Source organism: Hyperolius riggenbachi, chromosome 6 (assembly GCF_040937935.1).
Source record: "Hyperolius riggenbachi isolate aHypRig1 chromosome 6, aHypRig1.pri, whole genome shotgun sequence".
Classification (NCBI taxonomy): domain Eukaryota; kingdom Metazoa; phylum Chordata; class Amphibia; order Anura; family Hyperoliidae; genus Hyperolius; species Hyperolius riggenbachi.
Genome location: NC_090651.1, coordinates 45,807,395 through 45,823,167, shown reverse-complemented (window position 1 = coordinate 45,823,167; position 15,773 = coordinate 45,807,395). Strand labels below are relative to the sequence as shown.

Below are 15,773 nucleotides of genomic sequence, written 5' to 3'. Positions count from 1 at the left end.
AGTGTTTTTTTCTTGTAGTAAATAGTTAAGAGGTATAGTATATTTGGAGAACTTATTATTAAGGAACCTTTAACTATCATAGCTGCCCCTGCATAGTATTACCCCCACCTCCTTCGTGGGGTACGCTAATAGCAATGAAAATCTTAAAAAGCACACCTGAAATGAGAGGGATATGGAGGCTGCTATATGTATCTCCTCTTGAACAATACCAGTTGCCCGGCAGTCCTGCTGATCTCTTTGGTGGCATTAGTGTCTGAACCACACAAGCATGCAGCTAATCCAGTCAGACTTCAGTCAGAGCACCTGATCTGCATGCTTGTTTAGGGTTTATAACTATAAGTATTTTTAATGCATTTTTTCAGTGCAAAACAGACATTTTAAAACAATCAGTTTTGCAGGAGACACGGTCGGAATACACCCGAGGGTGTCATGGGGGGGGGGCACTTTCCGATATCTATTGGCAGTCAGGAAGTGGTTAAAAGGCAATAAATTTGGCAGCTTCAATAATCTGCTCAATTCAGTTGTACTTTAGGAGGTTGTAACCCTTTTCCAACCAATCCAAAAATAAAATAAAAGGTTTGTGTAAAGCTCCAAAATACATTTATCGGTTTAACAATGGATTCACAGCTGTATTCAAAGGCTCTTTTTTATATATTGCCTTTAGTTAGTCTTTACATTTCTCATTAAGTTTAACAGAAAGAAAAATCACCTGTTTTGATCTTGCGTTCCTCTGCGCTGAACGTACCTTTTAAGTTGTCCTCTTCATCCGTGCTGGAATCACTGGGCTCCGGTTCCGAGTCGGCGAGTTCTTTGTTCTCAATTGCCTCCGCTATTTTCTCCTGAACTGATTTGCAGTCTTTAGGAAATCATAAATGATCACAGAAGGGACAGAAAAGGGACCATGAGGGCAAATGTGAGGCTTGGATAATGATTGCACACAGGCAGAAAGCAGCACAGGCAGGGCAGAGGCAAACTCCAAGCGGGCGATGCAGAAGCCAATCCATGCACAAACCATGCGCAAGAATCCCTCGGACAACGCCCTCGGGATTGCTTGTTCATAGGATAATTCAAACCACGCTGATCATGTGCTAAATTTCTACGCAATACTAAGAATTGAGCAATAATTATGCTGTGCAATCATCGGTTTATCCTTATATACAGATTACAATTTAGGAAAGATTTATTATTTGGGGATGTGGCAGGGAGCGCACCATGTACCATGTGTGTTGGTCCTGTCCTTATTTATTACACATCTGAAGTAGGATTTTTGGTGTGTTAAGGTGGCCACAAACGGTCCAATTTCTACCGAAAAATCGTTCGAGCGATCAGAAATTCTGATCGGATTGGTTGTAAATAATCTCCATTGGTGGACACAATCGGTTATGAACGAGTGAAAAAAATGTCGCCTGAATGAATTTTCGTCGAACCAAAATTTGGATTTTCTTGTTGGGTGTGATAGATAGGAAGTAAAGATTGGTTCGTTGATGGTGTAGTGAACGATTTATTACAATATTTCACTTCTGATCAGAATTTCTGATAGCTCGAACGATTTTTCGCTAGAAATTGGAACGTTAGTGTCTACCTTTACAGTCTTTACTCCATAAAGTTATCCATAGGAACCCATAGAATGTTCTCTTTCATGGAAAAATAGACGAACTGACAGTGTAGACCAAAATAAATTAGCTACTTTTCTTCGCTACTAAAATGACTATAGCACGAAACTGGAAAAAGACCACCTATAACCTTAGCAAGGTCAAGCAAATAATGAATAGCTTTATGGTCATGGTAAGTTTAACTAGTATCTTAAGAGATACGCAAAAGAAATTCAAGAGAGTGTGGTGTTCAAGAATTCAAGAGAGTTCTAGCTAGAATTTCCCAGGATCGATGGAGCTACTTTTGCAAAGTTTTGATGTGATCATTTAAATTAGGGGTACTTTTTCAAACACTCCCCTTCACCTCCTACCCCTTTCTTTCCCACTTACCTAAAGTCCAGGGAATATACCTTAGTTAGGGATTTTCAGCCGTAGAGATACAAGACCGTTGGGTCATTTTTTTGATATGTCTGACTACCGGAAGTACCGTGAAGTCTACTGTTGACATTACTTATGAATTTTTAGTTAAACATGACCCTCGAGTGATACCAGGGGTCAGTGTTATGTTTTTGTGTTTTTATGTTGATCAACTTATATTCAGTTCTGCTGGTTTTACAGTCAAGGGATTCAACCATACCCTGCAGCATGTGAGGCTAAAATGCTGCTAGTAATTTATTTTCAAACCTATATCCTCGTTACACTGTATACTTGAATATGTTGTTATTCATGAAATGACGCTTTGTACAAATTAAAAATTGTTCAACAAAAATTGTGAAACAGAAAAAAAAGTAGCCATCTCAGGTTTCTTCTCCTAAACTGCACATCAAAGGAATGTGTATTGTTTTTAAACTACAGGTAGTCCCCAGTTACTGAATGAGATAGGGACTGTAGGTTCATTCTTAATCTGAATCTGTCCAGGAGTCAAAACACTGAACCATCCAGGGGCGTAGCAATAGGGGGTGCAGAGGTAGCGACCGCATCGGGGCCCTTGGGCCAGAGGGGCCCCGAAGGGCCCTCCCTCAACTACAGTATTAGCTCTCTATTGGTCCTGTGCTCATAATAATCACGTCTATAGATACTTTGAACAGTGGTAATCATTAACAAACTGCTCCCCATCCCCTTCTTGCACCTCTGACACTGTAGTTGCCAATGGCAGGTTTTGGTGCGTCGTATCAATTGTTAAGTATAGATTGCTTGGGGGGCCCCAATGTAAAACTTGCATCGGGGCCCACAGCTCCTTAGCTACGCCACTGGAACCATCTCTGTTCCCTATACCACCCCTATGCCCCCCTGTGCTTCCGGTATCCCCCCTGTTCCCCTCCCCTGTGACTTCAGTGTACCCCTCTGCCCCCCCCCCCCTCCTACACACTTTGTCACCTCTGTCCCCCTTTACCCCCAGTGTACTGCAGCAAAATGTAATTTTACCAGTTTAAAAAAGATTTTTTTACAATTTATTTTCTCAAAAAAATTACTCTTTTTGAAATAATTTTTCATTTTCTTTTCACTGAATCAAATGTTACATTTTCAGGCGGTTCATATCAGTGTGTTGTTCATAAGTCAGAAGTTTGTAAGTTGGAGACTATCTCTATTTTTTTTTTTATGTATTGTGTTTAGTACTAAAATTGTCTTTACAATATTTTCTACTGTTTATATTAGTTAGATATAGAATATAAAAATCACGATTTAGCTCCATCTGCTGGTGTAAGTAGTTACGCTTTAAGAACAGAAAGGGGTCTCACTTTACTGTTGAAGTAAACAAGTCTCCACTATTATTGCACTAATGATAGTTCATAAGCTAGGTGAAAAGCTTTTTAGTGGAATTTTTTCGCAATGACTTTTATATCTTGAATGCTTAAAGCATTTTCTAAAAAATATTTTAGTTTTTAAAAAGTAAAATACCCGACATACTAGTTCAATGGTGGTGAGCTCCTCCTCACTAGAAATACCCAGCTTTTGTTCACATTCTCCTTTACCTTCCTTCAGCTGGATTCCAGCCTATGAAGTCATGTAACTAGCAGAAGGGAGGAGCATAGGCTCTCACTCAGCAGGGAGGAGTGGCTTTAACAGGAAGTTAAGTCTTCATTTCCCCTGCTACTCATGTCACTGTAGGGGGTCTGTATTCCAAATGAGAAAGGAGGAAGGTAGATGTGAGAAGCAGCTAGACATATTTAGGAAAGGCCTCACAGAAATGAACTGATGTAATCTCCTTACACCCTCTCCATTCCTGTGCTGCAATAATGTTGAATATGATGCTTGCAGCTGTTCTCCCCTTCATCTATGAGTGTGTCCGCACTGTGTGGGCACAAAGTGCGGCCCACATCTGCACAGATGTAAACCCTATTGGCCACTGCATAGTGCAGCCACGCTCATACGTGGAGGTGACACCGGTCGTGAAGAAGAGAGTCCCAGCCAGAAGAAGGATTGAGGATCCAGAGGTTCAGCTCTACAGCGGTAGGTATCTCTTTTTTTTTGTGGCTTCAGATATAAACACACAAAACACTTTAATAGTTTTACAATGGAGTCATTTTTACCATATAACAACAATGCAAAAATGATCTTATATTTATGACCAACATTTAGATTTATGACCAAATCATCAATATCTTCTTGAATATATTTTTTTATCCCTTCACACCTACCTGACTCACTGGATTTACTTCAATGACAAATTTATTTTACAGAATCCTGCAAATTTGGAAGGATGTTGGCTCTGGGTATACAGTACAGTATAGTATACTAGCCATGGAAGACAATGTTCATAATGATACTAGTAGAGCTATTGAGCAGTGACCAGATAGCACATTGACCATAGGTATGTCTGCGTAATAGGATTTATTTTCTTTCTTAGGTTAAGCGGAGATAAAATTTAAATCCCCAGTTCAGCTTTTACTTTTATTCATGTATTCTATTACTATTATTTATGTTTCCTTTACGATACAGATAACACCTTCTTCACTGTTAAAAACTTTAGTTTCCCATTAAAGCCCATCTAAAGTTAAGGTAAAAGAGAAATAAATTGAATTGAATTCAGTGCTATGGAAATCTCCCCTTTTCTTTTTGTCAGCCATTAGTTTTAGAAACGTCAAACATTTTTATTTTTGGATGTAAAGGATGTGAGGCTCAGGTCTATACTGTGCAATATCATTGCTGTACCTTGTGGGCGGCCCTCTCAAACTGTAATCTCCATCCTTAAAGAGACTCTGTAACAAACTTTTCAGCCTTAGTTCTTCTATCCTATAAGTTCCTATAACTGTTCTAATGTGCTCTGTCTTACAGCAGCCTTTCCTAATTGCACAGTGGCTGTGTTATCTCTGTTATATGATTTAATCGGTTTCCTTCTGTCAGCACAGTCGGGCTAAAGCTGGAATGTGTGGAATGTGCAGGGCTGCTTGTGATTGGATAGAAGCGATACACACCCCCTCCAGGCCCCCTGCAGGCTCTGTATGACTCACACACTCTGCTTATGTGAGCCTATCAGAAGCTGGTTAGTTTGTTTGTAAACACTGCCTAAAACTGTTAATTACAAGCCAGGTTTGCAGCAGAGAGTGGCAGAAACAGCACAGAAGGGCACAGGAGAACATAATGAATAGAATGGTATGCTTTTTGCTGTAAAAATGTTAGAGTACAGATTAGCGTGACTAAGTATCAAAACTGATTAACAGTATTTGAATATTGTAGACCTGTTAACACCTTGTCAAGACCACATCTCCCCAACAGGATATAGCATAGGTCTCTGAGGTCTGACTAACAGGAAGTCAATTATTCGACATAAGGTATTTATTAAATGATATGGAAAGCACTAGCCCAGCTGGTTTTTTTTTTTTTTTTTGTTTTCTTGTTTTTGTTTTTTTTCTGTTCCTGCTTATAGCAAGGGTTTAATGCAACTCCCCCTCCTAATGTCAAAATAAATAACAGAATTCATGCAATGGATGTAGGGATCCACAACTAATGCCAATTGCTGCTTTAAAGGATACCCGACCTGACATGTGACTTGATGAGATAGACATGTGTATGTACAGTGCCTAGCACACAAATAGCTATGCTGTGTTCCTTTTTTTCTTTCTTTCTTTCTCTGCCTGAAAGAGTTAAATATCAGGTATGTAAGTGGCTGACTCAGTCCTGACTCAGACAGGAAGTGACTACAGTGTGACCCTCACTGATAAGAAATTCCTCTTTTTATCTCATTCTTGCTCTCAGAAGCCATTTTCTGCTAGGAAAGTGTTTTATAGTTGGAATATCTTATCAGTGAGGATCACACTGTAGTCACTTCCTGTCTGAGTCAGGACTGAGTCAGCCACTTGCATACCTGATATTTAACTCTTTCAGGCAGAGAAAGAAAAAAAAGGAACACAGCATAGTTATTTGTGTGCTAGGTACTGTACATACACATGTCTATCTCATCATGTCACATGTCAGTTTGGGTATCCTTTAAGTTTCAATCCTAAACATATACATTGCTTCTAAAAACAAAATTTTAACTGTTCCTGACATATTCTTTTTTTTATCTTGTTCTGCCATAAGCAGCGTCAAAGAAATCAATCACAGAGATAAGATTTTGAGTTTAACGAGTAGGAATACAGCTCCGCAGAATGAACGTAATCATCGATTTATCTTATCCTTAAATGTTGCCTTTTTTATTTTTCCATGTTAAAAAAAAAGTTTTTGTGCTCCTTTGCCTGAGATATATCTTCATAAATCCTGGGAGCAATCAGGTTTCTGTTCAGACAAGGCTCACAAATATTCTTTGCATGGCTAAATAACGCAGGAAAAGCCGAAACACACAAGATGCAATCGGGAGACAGGAGAACGTCAAGGAAAAATGGCACAGCACTCCGGTGATTTATTCTGGCCAATCAGCATGCTGAAACAGGTAAAACACAACACAAAAGAGCAAACAGGCAACAGCAATACAGTACAGCAGTGGCATTAATAGGCAATGACGGCAACAGTACAAAGCTAATGATCACGTGACATTTTATTGTCAGGTCACACAGTAATTTAACTCGTAACAACGTTAGAAGACATTTTGCCAATTTGTTCAAACTCTCTTTCTCAAAGATAGTGCAATTACAGTGCAATTCAGTGGTTGTGACTGCGCTGGGGCCCTTAACCCAAGGGGGCCACTAGAAGTCCTCCATCCATTTTCTTAGCTTTTCATTGGTGCTATGCTGGTAATGAGCATCTCTATATGTACACTGAATAGTAGTAATCCTTAACCACTTGCACTCATAACGCGCGTCGGCAAAGTGGCAGCTGCAGGACCAGCGACGCAGATCTGCGTCGCCGGATGCAGGCTAATTAATCAGGAAGCAGGCTAAATGTAAACACAAGCGGAAATAATCTGCTTTGTTTACATTTGTACAACGCTGCTAACAGTAGCAGAGTTGTACTAGATCAGCGATCCCCGGCCAATCAGCGGCCGGGGATCGCTGTCACATGACAGGCAGGAGCCTGTTAGAGGCTGCACAGGACAGATCCGTTCCTGTGCAGCCTCCGATCTCCGGGGAAGGAAGGGAAGGGAGGGGAGGGAGAGGGGGAATCCTGCCGTGGAGGGGGCTTTGAGGTGCCCCCGCCAGCCACACGCAGGCAGGAGCGATCAGACCCCCCCACCAGCACATCATCCCCCTAGTGGGGAAAAAAGGGGGGCGATTTGGTCGCTCTGCCTGGTGTTTGATCTGTGCTGGGGGCTGTAGAGCCCACCCAGCACAGATCAGCGAAAACAGCGCTGGTCCTTGAGGGGGGGTAAAGGCTGGGTCATCAAGTGGTTAAACAACTGTTTACAGCTCTCTGTCACTGCAGGTGTCCTTGGTAGGTTTTGGGGCTCCACATCAATAGAGTGCTTGGGGCCCAGTGTAAAGCTCGCACTGGGGCCCCAAGCTCCTTAGTTACTCTAAAGCACAGGTGTCGAACTCCAGGCCTGGAGGGCCAGATCCATGCTGGTGTTTAGAATGGACTGAGAAGGAGAAGAATGTGTTCTACCTGATGGACACCTATCCTGATTCAGAACCATCAATTAATTTGAGCCGTGTCAAAAATTTTGGAGGACCTCGGCCCTCGTAGGACCGGTTTGACATCCCTGCTCTAAAGGCTAAACATTTTTTTAAGTTTTAGACTGAGAAGAGACTAGAACTGCTATCAGGTTTTTATTGCTATTTGCGTTGTTTTACTTTTTATAAAAAACATCAAGAGATTACACAGTATTTTACGTTAAATAAAGGGCTCTGGGTTACAAACCTGAGACAATTATAGATGAAGATGAGACACAGTGAGGAAAAGCTGCCTGCTCAAAAGAGCTTGCAATCTAGAAGCAGGAGGGAGGTGGATATTCGGTGGGGATGGGATGAAATCTGGTGCTTTCGGTATAAATTAAGTAATGTGAGCATATTTGTAAATCTCTGGAAGTCACACATCAAGAACCAATATCAGGAATGGTACCGTCTGTGATTATCACGTGTAGAAGTCAAAACTGACTGAAGAACATACAGATAGACTGAAACAGTCTTTCGGACCACAGCTACCCTCCCTCAGAGCGCCTGAGGAAGGGTATTTGTGCCACTATTTAAAGCTTTTACAGCTGTGATCTTTACACTATAGCCCCATTAATGAGATAATGGAGAGGTTGAAGGAGGGCCTAGGGTGGTCGCTCTGTTGTGGCGCTATGTAGGTCAGTTCCAACCTCTGCACCTCATTTTGCTTCACTGCTGATAATAGCTTAGAGGAGTGAAGATTGTGGTTTAGGGTGCTTTTTGTCCATCGGTTTGGGGTGCTTTTTACCCACATTTTTGTGGGAGACAAGAGTTAAGAAGTCATTTGAAAACAAGTCAAAGTAAAGTCAAAGTCACTATTCTCGCATTGCTCTGTTTAGGACGTCAATGAAGAAGATCAGGAATGGTGGGTAACCTGGAGAAATCTTTTCATGACAGAGTGCAGAAATGAGAGTCGACTTAGTGCATGTTGATGTTGCAGTAGTCGGGGCATATATTAAAGCCGTCATGGTTTCTGGGGGTAGGAAGACAAATGCTTTAAGAACAATACTTATATTTGTTCGGGGGGTGAGAAATAAAGAAGAAGAGGCCCTTGTCTAAGGTGACTCCAAGGCGGTAAACACCCAACAATGGCTATCATTCATAAAGCATTTCTTAAAACAGCTGACTTTACCGACCACTTAGCAAAGTCAGCATTCATAAAGGCTCTTTCCGCATGAAAAAATGACACTACCGAGCAGAGTGATAAATCACCGCCTTGTGCGGTAATTATCGGAACAAATGTAGCAAAATGTTAATTCATAAAGATCACAGCAAGCGGTGTGAGGTCAGGAAGTACCGCTCCCTCTGATGTGGCGATACCAATGTAAGTGAATGGAGACACACAGACCTCCCAGGCAGCTGCAGCAGAGCGGAACACGGAGAAATGTATCAACTCGGCAGCTTCCGTGTCTCCGCAAGCCTACCGCCTGTCTACCGCCAGCCTAGTTCGGGGAATCTTCGCACTGCTACCGCACATGGATACTTTTTTATGAATGCCCACGCAGAAGTCTAAAACACCGCCAGCGGTGTTTTCCCGCACTGATTCTCCATACCGACAGCACTTTCATGAATGATAGCCATTGTGTCTAATTATGGAATGAAAGGTCAAGAAAGTAGAAGACATCCTGCTAGGTTCTATTCAGTCCAAACAGATGATCTTTGTTACTGCTCTTGTAATAAAAAGTAAAGGAATCTCTCCAATGAAGACATAAACAATAATAAAAGCTTGACCAATGCTCTAACCTTGCTCAACAGGACTAATAAAAGTAGTACTTTGCATAGTGTCCACACTAGAGAAATTCTCGTTTTTATCATTGGTGGCACAACAGAAAGTGAAGTCTCATCAACACAGGACACAGACAGCAATAAAAACAGGTGTTCTAAAGTGTCTCACCTCTGTCCGAAACTAGGGGAAATGTTTTGGATCATTTTTCATCACATTTTATATCTGTCAATAACTCTACTACCTTAGCCAGCTTTTTCTTTGTACGTTTACACAATCTATGTATTCTAAGCTATTACACTTACAGTACTTTTCACTTATCTCACTTATTTCTTGTAAAAGTAGATATTTGACTCAAAGCTCTCATTTTTAAATTAGTCACACTATGAATATTAATAGCATGTCATATGATACAAAAGTAAATTTCTGGAAAATAATAATATGCTGTCCACACAAAGCAATGATCAAAAAGTGCAAGTAATTTTAGCAAGAAATAACTTTCCACCATTAAAAAGATACCCAAATAAATTAGATGATTCAGGGATCTCTTTTTACAATTTTTATGCGCAGTGCCCCCTCGTGGTGAAATGTGTTCTCGAGAGCCATTTCCATGCCAGTGTTTGGGATGGACTAAGAAATGGAGACACGTGTTCAACTGAAAGTGAACCTGAGGTGAGCGTTATATGGAGGCTGCCATATTTATTTCCTTTTAAAGAGACTCTGTAACCTCAAAAAGATCCCCTGGGGGGGTACTCACCTCGGGTGGGGGAAGCCTCCGGATCCTAATGAGGCTTCCCACGCTGTCCTCTGTCCCACGGAAGTCTCGCTGCAGCCCTCCGAACAGCCGGCGACAGACCCGACTGTCAATTCAATATTTACCTTTGCTGGCTCCAGCGGGGGCGCTGTGGCTGCTTTCAGCTCCGAAGTAGATGGAAATACCCGATCTCAGTCGGGTCCGCTCTACTGCGCAGGCGCCGGAAACTTGCGCCTGCGCACTAGAGCAGACCCGAGGGCGATCGGGTATTTCCGTGTAGTTCGGAGCCGACAGCCGTCAGAGCGCCTGCGCAGGAGCCGGGAAGGTAAATATTGACGTCATCTTTCACAGAGGGCTGCAGCGAGACCCCTGAGGGACGGAGGACGGCGTGGGAAATCTCATTAGGATCCGGAGGCTTCCCCCACCCGAGGTGAGTAACCCCCAGGGGATCTTTTGATGTTACAGATCCTCTTTAAGCAACACCAGTTGCCTGGCTGTCCTGCTGATCCTCTGCCTGTAATACTTTTAACCATAGACCCTGAACAAAGCATAAGCACCCGATCAGGTGCTTCTTCTGACAATATTGTCGAATCTGACAAGATTAGCTGCATGCTTGTTTCTGGTGTAATTCAGACACTATTGCAGCCAAAAAGTCCAGCAGGGCTGCCAGGCAACTGGTATTGCTTAAAAGGAAACAAACATGGCAGCCTCCATATCACTCTCACCTCAGGTTCACTTTTAATGAACCACACTTTTCTTGATTCTGTCACATCAGTTAAATTGAGCTGTGCCAAAAATGTGTGGGGACCTCGGTCTTTGAGTACTGGAGTTCAACAACCCTACTCTGTGGGAACACTTGCATCTTTGTGGTTGGATTTTAGACCAAGAGGTCTCAACCAAGAGGTTGTTTTTCATTAGACAGCTGTAAAAAGTGGGAATCACTAATTATTAGACTATTAACCTCCCTGGCGGTAAGCCCAAGCTGAGCTCGGGCTATGCCGCGCAGGGGGAGATCTCAGCCCCTGGTGGGGCGATTTTATTTCTGTAAATTGCTGTGCGCGCAGCCAGCACTTTGCTAGCCGCGCGCACAGCGATCGGCCGCACGCAGCGGCTGAAGAGGGCCCCCCCCCCCCCCGCCAGAGCCTTGCGCTGCCCGGATCAATGAGTTCCGGGCAGCGCTATGGGCTGGATCGGGTGTGCCTGACGTCAGGACGTCGGCTGACGTCCATGACGTCATCCCGATCGTCGCCATGGCGACAGGAGAAGCCAAACAGGGGAACGCGTTATATACGCGTTCCCCTGTTTGCTATAGATGCCGGCGACGATCGGACTAGAGGGCCACATGCGCCCTCTAGTGGTGTTTCATGTAGCTACCACTCTGGTAGCTTTACATGAAACATTAAAAAAAAAATTAAAAAAAATTGGAATTCTGCAATTTTTGCAGAAAAAATTAACCGCCAAGGAGGTTAAGTAGCCCTAACATTTATTTTGGGAAATAACTACAGGTGAAAATTACCCACATAGCACTGTAAATACCGTAGGCGTTTATTATTCATTGAAACCAAATCAGTGAAGTTTAGGGCAAAATCCACACATGGAGCAGATAAATACTTAGATTTATTTGCATGGATTCCCTTTCATAATGGGCATTAGTTTTGGGAGTTAGGAAGGTCAGGGCAGAATAGTCCCTGTTCCTGTTATAATCGTAGTATTAAAGTTCAACCCCCACACCATTGGCATATGCCAAACAACAACAGGTGGAGTGCTCAAACCAGATTATTCAGGGTGAGTGACCCCCCCCCCCATTATCAATCAATCCGTAAACAAAGCAGAGAGACTACCGGTTCCTCAAACAGACCTAATGCACCTAATACACGGTACGTTTGTCCCGCTCGATCGAGCCATTAGATGGCTTGGTTGATAATTTCCAACATGTCCGCTCACCCGCCGGATCTAATCCGCGCTCGATACCGCTGGCAGGACAATGGAAAAAAATAAGGAAAACGATCGGAAGATAAGAGAATCGCCCGCGTGAACGAGCGGGAATTGATCCGGCGGCATAATCGAGCATAAGCCAAAGTTTTGGGACACAGAGGTTCCTTTTCAGATTAGATAGGTCTGTCAAATATATCTAAAATGAATCTAGATGAAGCACCTTTGCCGATCCACTCACTGGCAAGCGATGTGGTCCATCTGGTGGCTGTAGTACACTGGTCAGTGAGTGGATTGGCAAAGGTGCCACATCTAGATTAAGTTTAGATATATTTAAAAGACCTATTTGTCCTACAAAAAAAAAAAAGGGAACTACGTATCCGAAAATGTTGGCTTGTGTCTGCTTGAAAAAGCTATTAAAGGGATCCCGATCAGAGCATGTAGTTATGCATTTAAGCATACCCACGAATACTTGGTAATACCCTCTCACTTACTGGCCCGTTTCCTAAATCCTTCTTCCCCCAGTCCGGCCGGTGTAAATTGCATTGGGTCGACGACTCTCAGTAAAGTCGTGCTGTGACCCCAGAAGCGGTAGTCGGATCATGCGGTCTGCGCATGCCCCAGCTTCCTCCTCTACTCCCGCATTCTCCTGTCAGCCAATCTGTGCAGGAGCAGCAGGTCCTTGTGCTCAGTGCATGAGAGGATCGGACTTCAGCTTCTGGGGTCACAAAGCGACTTTACTGAGAGTGGCCGGCCCAATGCAATTTACACTGGCCGGACCGGAGGGGAGAAAGCTTTACATCATGGCCGGTAAGTGAGGGGGTATTACCATGTATTCGGGAGTATGCTTAATTGCATCCCCAGATGCTGTGCTCAGGGTCCCATTAATAATCTGAGGAAGGGCCAATCTCTCTGCGTTGTTCCTAATATAATGGCCAAAGGGAGATGTTCCCTCCCTTCACTGAGATTTCCTCTAATTTCTCATCCTGTCTATACAGCTGTTCTGCCCCTTCCTCTCATTATGCAAACATACAAGAATCATAAAAAAGTTTTTGCTTAAAGGACAACCGACGTGACATGTGACATGATGAGATAGACATGGGTATGTACAGTGCCAAGCACACTAATAACTATGCTGTGTTCCTTTTTTCTTTCTCTGCCTGAAAAAGTTGAACATCGGGTACGTAAGTGACAGTTTCTGCCAGGGTCGGGACCGGGTCAGACTGGGTCAGACTATAGCATAACCCTCACTGATAGGGAATTGCAGCCATAAAACACTTTCCTGTCAGTAAATGGCTTCTGAGAGCAGAAAAGCGATACAAAGGGTCAATAATTAATAGATTTGAGCACTGATATACTTCACTGAGGTGTCATTGAGCAGAGACAATGAAACAGTAAAAACTTACAAACTAAATTTAGATATAAAATATAACTGTGGGATATCTAAAAAAGTCATTTTTAGGACTCTGAGGATAGATACAATTGTTTTTCTCATCAGTTTATTTTCACCTCGGATGTCCTTTAAGTTCCATTACTCTCATATTACTAGAAGACTAAATCAGTTGTCAGTTGCCAACTTTCTTCCCAAACTTTACCCCAGAGTGTACTGAACATGGTGGACACGATAACCAACCCAGATAGAATTTACACAACAAAACGATGAGTTAGTCTTTCTTTCAAATGATTTGTTCTCTTGGCTTTGCATTTTATTAGAGCAAATAAGATATTCAACAATGCTTCATTTATGCTTTTGTATGGATATATGGCAATTACAGAGCATTGCTGTCCATGCTGTAGAGTCTATGTTGCATCTGAGAAGGTGAAAAAGTCATAGTGCATGCATTGTAGGATGAACACACTGCAAACACGACGATGGGTGGCATGCATTATCAGAGAACAGCTCGGATCACAGTCTGTACTCACCACCTTCTTCTTCACTCTCATTTTCTAGGTCATCTTCTACCTTAGCGTTGTCTTCATCTATAACATCTAAAGTTCCATCATCACCTTTTTCCTCCTCATTCTCTGCTGGACTGCTTTGGTTAATTTCAGTGTCATCTTTGGAGTATTCCAACTCTGTTTGATCAGCATAATCTTCGGTGTTGTCCTCAACCTCCTTATCGCCTTCATCAATGGCATCCGCCTCCTTCTCATCTACTGTCTTCTCCATTTTTGGCTCTTTCTCTAGGTCTGTTAGATCCTCTGGTTCCTCAAGTTCTTCTTTGGGCTTTTGCTTTTTCTTCTTTTTCTTCTTCACTTCACCACCCTCATCATTTGAGTCATGTTCACTTGAGCTACTATCTAGTGAACTGTTGGAGGAATAGGGCTCTGTTTGTTTCCTATCTACAATGGGAGAAAATTGTAAAAAATGTAATTTAATTTGGGAATTTCAAAAAGAATTGTCATTTTTGTAACGTTGTTCCCTTGAAAAATGGCAGTGAAATATGTATAGTGATCACACTTATGTAGACCAGAAGGCTGGGTGAAATGGAGAGGTATAATAATACTTTTCTTAATTTATTTATTAGCAGCATACAGGAAAACCCTTACCTCTGAATAATTACTTGTTAGATGCTACTTATATTTATTTCTGGCCAACTGCCCAACATTATAGTTTTTTTCCCTGTTTGGCTTTTAACATGTAGTACCATACTTTAAATCCACACTACAGAAGATTGATATGAGGTTACTCATGGGTTCAAATCTTATGCTGGGTTGAAATAGTGTTTTAAGGGGACCAATGGTAAGATGTTTCCAACACAAATTACAAGTTATTACGATATCTATTCTAACTATTAGAAAACCACTGATATTTCAAGGCATATTAGAAGCTCATGGGTCACTGTATACAGTATATGGATGCTCATCTACCGTGAAATAACTTTTGGGTGGAGATGATGTTTAAAAATTAGAAGAACTTTAACCCAGGACTGAACTTCATCCCAATTAATAGCCAGTAGAAGTAAAGAAATCTTTAACTTTTCTTAAAGGGGCAGTTTAGTGAAAATTATTATTTACATTAATCACATATCAGTTATTTAATATGGATAGCATATCTTTCTCCATGGACCTTGTGTTAAAAAAAGTAGACACTATCACTTCATTTTGCTTTGGCTGAGAGCTGAGCTGGCTCATTAGCATACTATGCGATGGGCTTCAGCCTGCTTATAGCAGACACTCCAGCTGATTTATAACGCTGACTAACACACTACAGAGAGCTGCTGTTCTGAGTTCTCTGTAACTAGCTAAGTGAATAGATAAAGCAGGCTGCTAATTAGTTACTTATGTAGCAGCCTGTTTGTTTATTTACTTAGCTAGTTACAGAGAACAGCAGCTCTCTGTAGTGAGTGAGTCAGCGTTATCAGCTAGAGTGTCTGCTATCAGTGAAGTCCAGTCCGTCACATAGTGACGCAGCTCAGCTCTCTGTAGTGTATGAGTCAGCATTATAAATCAGCTGGAGTGTCTGCTATAAGCAGGCTGAAGCCCATCTCATAGTATAGTAATGAGCCAGCTCAGCTCTCTGCCAAAGCAAAATTAAGTGATAGCATCTACTTTTTTTTAACATGGAGATATGCTCTCCACATTAAATAACTAATATGTGATTAATGTAAATAATAATTTTCACTAAACTGCCCCTTTAAATATTCTGGTGATATTGGCCTTAATTCACTAAGCAGTTTAGACTAGTCTACTGATGGGTTTAGTCTACTGATGGTTTGGTGTAAATCAGTCGCATCAAAAGGGAA

General features: G+C 42.0%; 1 protein-coding gene across 3 annotated transcripts in view; it reads right to left on the bottom strand.

Moving 5' to 3' along the window:
• ERICH3 (glutamate rich 3) overlaps positions 1 to 15,773 on the bottom strand; it is a 154,263-nt gene that overhangs the window by 14,896 nt on the left and 123,594 nt on the right. For all 3 annotated transcript variants that reach the window (XM_068239213.1, XM_068239214.1, XM_068239215.1), the window contains exon 13: positions 746 to 856. In XM_068239213.1, coding sequence (XP_068095314.1) covers positions 746 to 856 — 111 coding nt within the window. The remainder of the gene's footprint in view (positions 1 to 745; positions 857 to 15,773) is intronic.